The sequence below is a fragment of the Morone saxatilis genome, unplaced genomic scaffold (assembly GCF_004916995.1).
Source record: "Morone saxatilis isolate NCDOM2014 unplaced genomic scaffold, NCSU_SB_2.0 Contig20, whole genome shotgun sequence".
Taxonomy (NCBI): domain Eukaryota; kingdom Metazoa; phylum Chordata; class Actinopteri; family Moronidae; genus Morone; species Morone saxatilis.
In genome coordinates, this window is record NW_023339763.1 from 9,347,736 (window position 1) to 9,353,461 (window position 5,726).

General features: G+C 39.1%; 1 protein-coding gene across 1 annotated transcript in view; it reads left to right on the forward strand.

Moving 5' to 3' along the window:
* Positions 1–5,726, forward strand: part of LOC118331751 (rho GTPase-activating protein 26-like) — a 72,376-nt gene that overhangs the window by 59,222 nt on the left and 7,428 nt on the right. Inside the window, exon 18 of the mRNA XM_035666822.1 lies at positions 769–827. Coding sequence (XP_035522715.1) covers positions 769–827 — 59 coding nt within the window. The remainder of the gene's footprint in view (positions 1–768; positions 828–5,726) is intronic.

Below are 5,726 nucleotides of genomic sequence, written 5' to 3' on the forward strand. Positions count from 1 at the left end.
CTATTATTCCTCTCATTACAAAATGAAAAATGCTCTTTACTATCGAATAAATGCATATTGCTGCTTTCAGACTCTGCCTCCTGCATAAAACAGACCTCTGGGCTGGATTAACTCTCTACATTGTTAATGTTCCTGTTTATTCATACAACATTTGCTGTATTTGCTTGTTAAGCCTGTTTTATTCGTTTTATAAAATTTCATTTACCTATGGAGGGGTTTCTCCCCTACACAGTTGCACAAAATCATACATTCATAGTGCAAGCCCAGTCTTACCTGCTGGCCACTATATAACAGCAGATTACTTCCTCAAGAGTTGAGATGCTCCTAAATTGTTAATGAGGGAAGGCTCAGGACTGTGGGGGGCCCACGAATATGCAGCTTAGTGGAAGGAGAAACACGTGAAGGGAAAGAGCCGAGTGGTGTTTTAGCTGTGCTCAATTTGCTGTACTGTACAAGGGTTCACATATAGACACATTCATGCACATACATGCACTTTGTTGGCAAATAAATGGACGGCTTAATACCAACTGTCCTCACACTCACAGCCACACACACACACACATGCCGCACATACACAGGCCTCCTTGAGAACCAGCAGGAGCCATTATACTCCTCAGGCTGCAGCGATTAAACTGGCGTCCAGTTGTGCAAACTGGCGTGGCAGAGTAAAAAAAGACATCCTCTAAAACTATTCACATTTATTGATTTTCACAAAGCGCCCAACCGTGAACATTTTGCACCTGACATCTCTGTTTCTTGTGTTTCCAGAATGCTGCCTGCACCACTCATGACATACCAGTACCAGAGAAGCTTCATCAAAGCTGCCAGTGAGTGTTCTGTTTTTATTTTCATGTGTCTTATTTGTCAGTCAGCGGTACACAAGATCTCTTCTGCAGTTTGAGGTTGGTTGAGGTTACCCATATATAAAACTGTGAACAGCTATTCTAAGACCTCCTTGGAATAAAAAAAAACAAACTGTAGTAAATAAAGGACCATACAGTTTACTTGGAGTGCACATATTCTTACAACAATCTGCTACGAAGGATAATTGTTAAGTAACCTTTGATCTGTTATTGATTTACACTGAAGTCCTCTTGAGCCAGTTAATGGAATTCATGTTTTTAATGTTTGTTATACTTAAGACAGGGATTATTTGTCTTCTTCTTACCTCTCAATGATTTCTTAAGCTTTCCTCCTCAGTTTAATTTGGATTACGAGAACATTATATGAATCATCATGTGAATGAGGTTATGACTTGCTAATAAAACAGTTGCCAGTTACAAATAGACGGTTCACCTGCTGAGATACCAGGACACCCACAGGGCCACCAGGATGTCTGTTTGCTCTGGTAACTGGAGCCCCCTTACTGCGCCACTTTATGTTGTGTGTGTGTGTCACACGGTATGTTACTGACCTGCGGTGTGTAGTGTTTTTATATGTGATTTGAATTCCACATGAAGAGGAAAAAGCCTGGGCAGCGGATCTAAAAGTGACAACCCAATAAAAGCTTAGTGTTGTGAGGCTTGTTGGGTCAAACAGCAGCTGCAAAATGTTCCATTCATTTTTTTTTTTTTACCAACACCTGTTGGGTGTACTGTATTAAGGCAGGATAAATAATTTCACTCAGCTGTCTTGTAGACAGATTGGTTAAACTCAGCAGCCACAACGGTTACTGCAATTATTTCAGTGTATTAGATTCTTCTTATAAGGCTGCAAGGCTACGAAATAAAGTTTTGCAAGCACTAAATGATTTAGACCATGAAAGAGAGACTTTGCATGAGGATTCTTTACTGCACAATCTCATAGTTTGTGCTTCAAGGTTGTGTCTGGTCTTGATCCAGTTTAGTTTAGGTAGGCCTGTTTCCCCTGGCTTTCATGGTGTGGAGCATTTCTGTGTCGTTGCTGTATCTGCCTTTTTACAGAATTTTCAAAAATTGGGCTTATTCTAGCAAGCCCAGGTGCAGTTTAGTTTAGTTGGGTCCAGTCTGGTCTGCTGTGCTACAGGATGTGTCAGCGATCTGTTTTCTTTGTTTGTCGGTAGCTAAGCCTCTAGAAAGCTGAGCTGACAGGGGAAGGAACTCCAGGAAATGACCGTGTGTCTCTGGCAACGCCACCAGGAAATGGCTCCATAGTGAGGCCAACTGGAAAGAAAATGAGAAAAGTGTGTATTAGCAGAAAGGAGTAGAGCGTGGCAGTTAAGAATGCCAAGGTAACTGGTTTGATACCAACTTGGACCACCCATGCTAAAATGCATGTATTCATGGTTTTGTAATAATCATAAAATATACTGTGTATTTGCCAACAAATTTGTTGACGTTCGCAGATATCTATCTCTCGTCTTGCCCTAGTTCTTTTCTACTGTTAAACTTCTCTCTCTTTTGCCCTGTAATTCATCAGTTTCTGTTTATGTGGGTGTTTGAATTTGCATGTCATGAATGTGTGTGTGAATGCATATGTGCAAGAATGCGTGTCTGCTTGTGTGAGTGCACTTTTGTATTTTTTCCAAGGCAATAAATTCGTAGAAGCAGCAGGGTGTTTTGAGGACAGCGTCCTCAGTTGAACTCCTTCCTTCGGCTCTTCCCTCTCTCCTTCTCTCTTTCACGTATCTGCTTCAACTCCTCCCACCACCCTGCTCGCAAACCTCCTCTTCCTCTTCTAGTTTCGTCTCTGCTTACTCTCTCCATCCCGTGGTACTCTGGTTTTAAATATCTGGTTTAAATGGAGAGCCTATTGTTTTGAGGTTTGTTGGGTCAAACAGCAGCTGCAGTTTTTTACTTTTTTTTTTTTTTAACAGCACCTGGTGGGTGTGGTGTAATGGGACAGGATGAATAATTTAATTTCCAAAACACATTTTCACGCTCTCTTGAAGACAGATTGCCTAAACTCCAACAGTCACTGCAGTCATTTCAGTGTATTAGATTCTTCTCATGTGGCTCCTAGACTAGATGACAAAGTTTCGTAAGCACTTATTAGACCATGGAAAAGAGATTTTGAGAGATGAGGCAGAGGGAGCGTGGGGTGCCACCTGGATTTCGGGTACCTGCCTTAGGCATGTAACAACAAGAAAACATACAAATACCGTAATTACCCTGTGGGCTTAATTTGTAACTACTGCATGGTGAAGGTTTTTCTAAAGGTATAAAGATGAAGACATTATTCACTTTTATCAGCACTGTATTTTTTGCTTTATAACCTAATACATAAAAGAAAGAAAGGATAGATGACACAGGGGTGAAAGATGTTGACCATAAGTTGAATTTAATACTAATGTGCAGTTTGACATCCAGAGTCCATGGCAAATATTTCACAGGCTTTAAAAGATCCTATTCCTCTTTTCAAGCAGCCAAGCTTTTCATTTGAAAAAACAAACAGAAAGTCATTCTCTTTCCTCAGTATTGAAACGTTTTAATTAGGGATGGAAATTGAGAACTGGATTAGTTGAAAACTGGTTCCAAATGAAAGTACACTTATAATTTTACTGACATATCTTTCTATGCAAAATGTGCTTAAATTCCACGAACGCCGCATTTGACACTCTTTGCATTGCCACTGCTTCCCAACTGAGCACGTTGAGGGTAAATATCCTATGTTATAATAACATTAGCACCATGCAGGCAGGCTTAGAAGCCTTTTTTCCACACAGAACATTGATCAGGAATCAGGACTAAGGGAACAGATTTGGACGGATAAGCAGAAATGATCAAAATCATTAAATCATTAAATAAAAATACTATATTTTGGATATTTTATGTGAGTCCATCTTTTACATAGTAATCAAAGTACATAGCCCTTCTCTCTTATTTTGTCTGTCATTTGAAAGACTCTGAAAAGTGGTCAAGTGAAGACTTCAGGATGAATATACTGCCTGCTCTTTGAAATGAAGATGGATCTTCTCAAAATATCTGTTGTCCGTCCATCAAGCCATTAATTTTCTTTGTCAAAGTTGTGGTGGCAGCGGCTACAGGCATCAGTATGCTTCAAACAGAGCATTTTTGCTTTGACATTGTTTCCAGAAAGATCCCTTTCTGTGTCACCACATTATTCTACCTAACCTGCTCTGGAGATTCTTTGCTTTTGCTGGAAATACTGACATGGCTTTATTGACAAAAAGGAGAATGTTTGGCGAACAGTAATTTCTTAACAGCAAACCTGCTGGCATTACTCCTAACAATGGGAACCACTGTAGTCAATAATTTAGACTGCTTTGTGTGTGTGAATGGATGCAGGCAGTGTTATGTTGCTCCGAGCCAGGTGGTGTGATTTCAGCCTGCATCTAAAACAGTGGTCAAACCTTATGTTTTCTCATCTCCCGCATGATGATTCTGATCATTCCTGCCAGTGATGGCCAGATAGCTTCCAGCATGTCTTTCAGCTTGACAAGAAACAGATGACATAAAAAAGCAAACTGAAAACTGGAGATTTACTAAGACAAGCTACTCTTATTTCATTATTCAAATGAATAACATGTATATTTGCATGCAAAGCTTTCTGTAAGTAAACATTTATCACAGCACTTTTAGTTTGCCTGCAGCTGTTCATAGCGATAGTTTCTTTTATTGAAGCTGTGTCCAGGACTTAAACTCCAAAGTAGCCTTTTCTAGCCTTTACTTTGCTAATTGTAATGAAACTAAATATTTGTTTCTTCCCAAGTTTCTATGACCGTTTATCCATCAAGTGAGTAGATAGGTATGAGAACGAGTTTTGCATGTGGACTTAAAGCAGTATTAAATGGTTTAATTGGCCACTTGAGGGAAGAGGAGAAAGCTCTAAACACAACTTTGACCTTAAAAGGTTATAGAAGGGAGAGTCTGCTAATAATTCTCTGTGGGTTCATCGCTACTATTACACAACCCATTGTTGATTATAAAAAATATTCATGAGCAGGCATGAGTGCAGCTTTAAAAGATAATGTGTTTATTTGCAGTATAATAGTTTAGATTGTATTTTTCATGAAATAGGAGACCATTTGAAAGCCATTCCTTAGATTTTCAGATCAGTCACCCTCCAGATAAATTAGAATCATGTGTTCTCTTGTTCAGATTTTGCCAAATATGTGAAATGTGAAACACTCAGTTTGCATACCCCACTCTTAAAAAGAATTACTGTAGCAATTTGGTTGAAAATGAAAAACAAAGTTTTCCTTGTGAAAACTGTTATGTTTTGTATATGTATCTGTACATGTAGCCTATGTTTAGTTTTCTAGATTGTGTTCCACATCACTGTATGAATCCAAGCAGAATGCTAAAAACGAGATATGGGATAAACAGTGCTGCACATACTGCAAGGCCTGGAGATGTGAAGTATGAATAATGAATGATAAGAAAAGAGAACAGGTGGTGGTGCTGGAGTTTGTTAAGGATCAGGTGATGGTCAGCAGATGTGGCATGCTTTTTGAAGTAATGCACACTTCATTTGCTGTATAATGTGGGTGTGTACATGTTTTCTTTCCTGACTTTGATTGTAAAAGTATGTACTCCATACATAATCAAAATCCAATCTTGCTTAAGAGATGCACTGATTAACTTTTAATGAAGTGAGACCCTGATGTTTTTCTTATCTTTTCCGGAGCTGGGAGCTGTAAAGAAGGTGGTATTTTACACAAATATATGCGTTTATATCTGATTTCAAAGTAGTTTATAAAACTCTGAACATCCTTATCCCAATTAACCTCGTAACAAAAGACTTGGCCAAAGTCCTTACACTTAGGGCTCTATCTTGCACTCAGC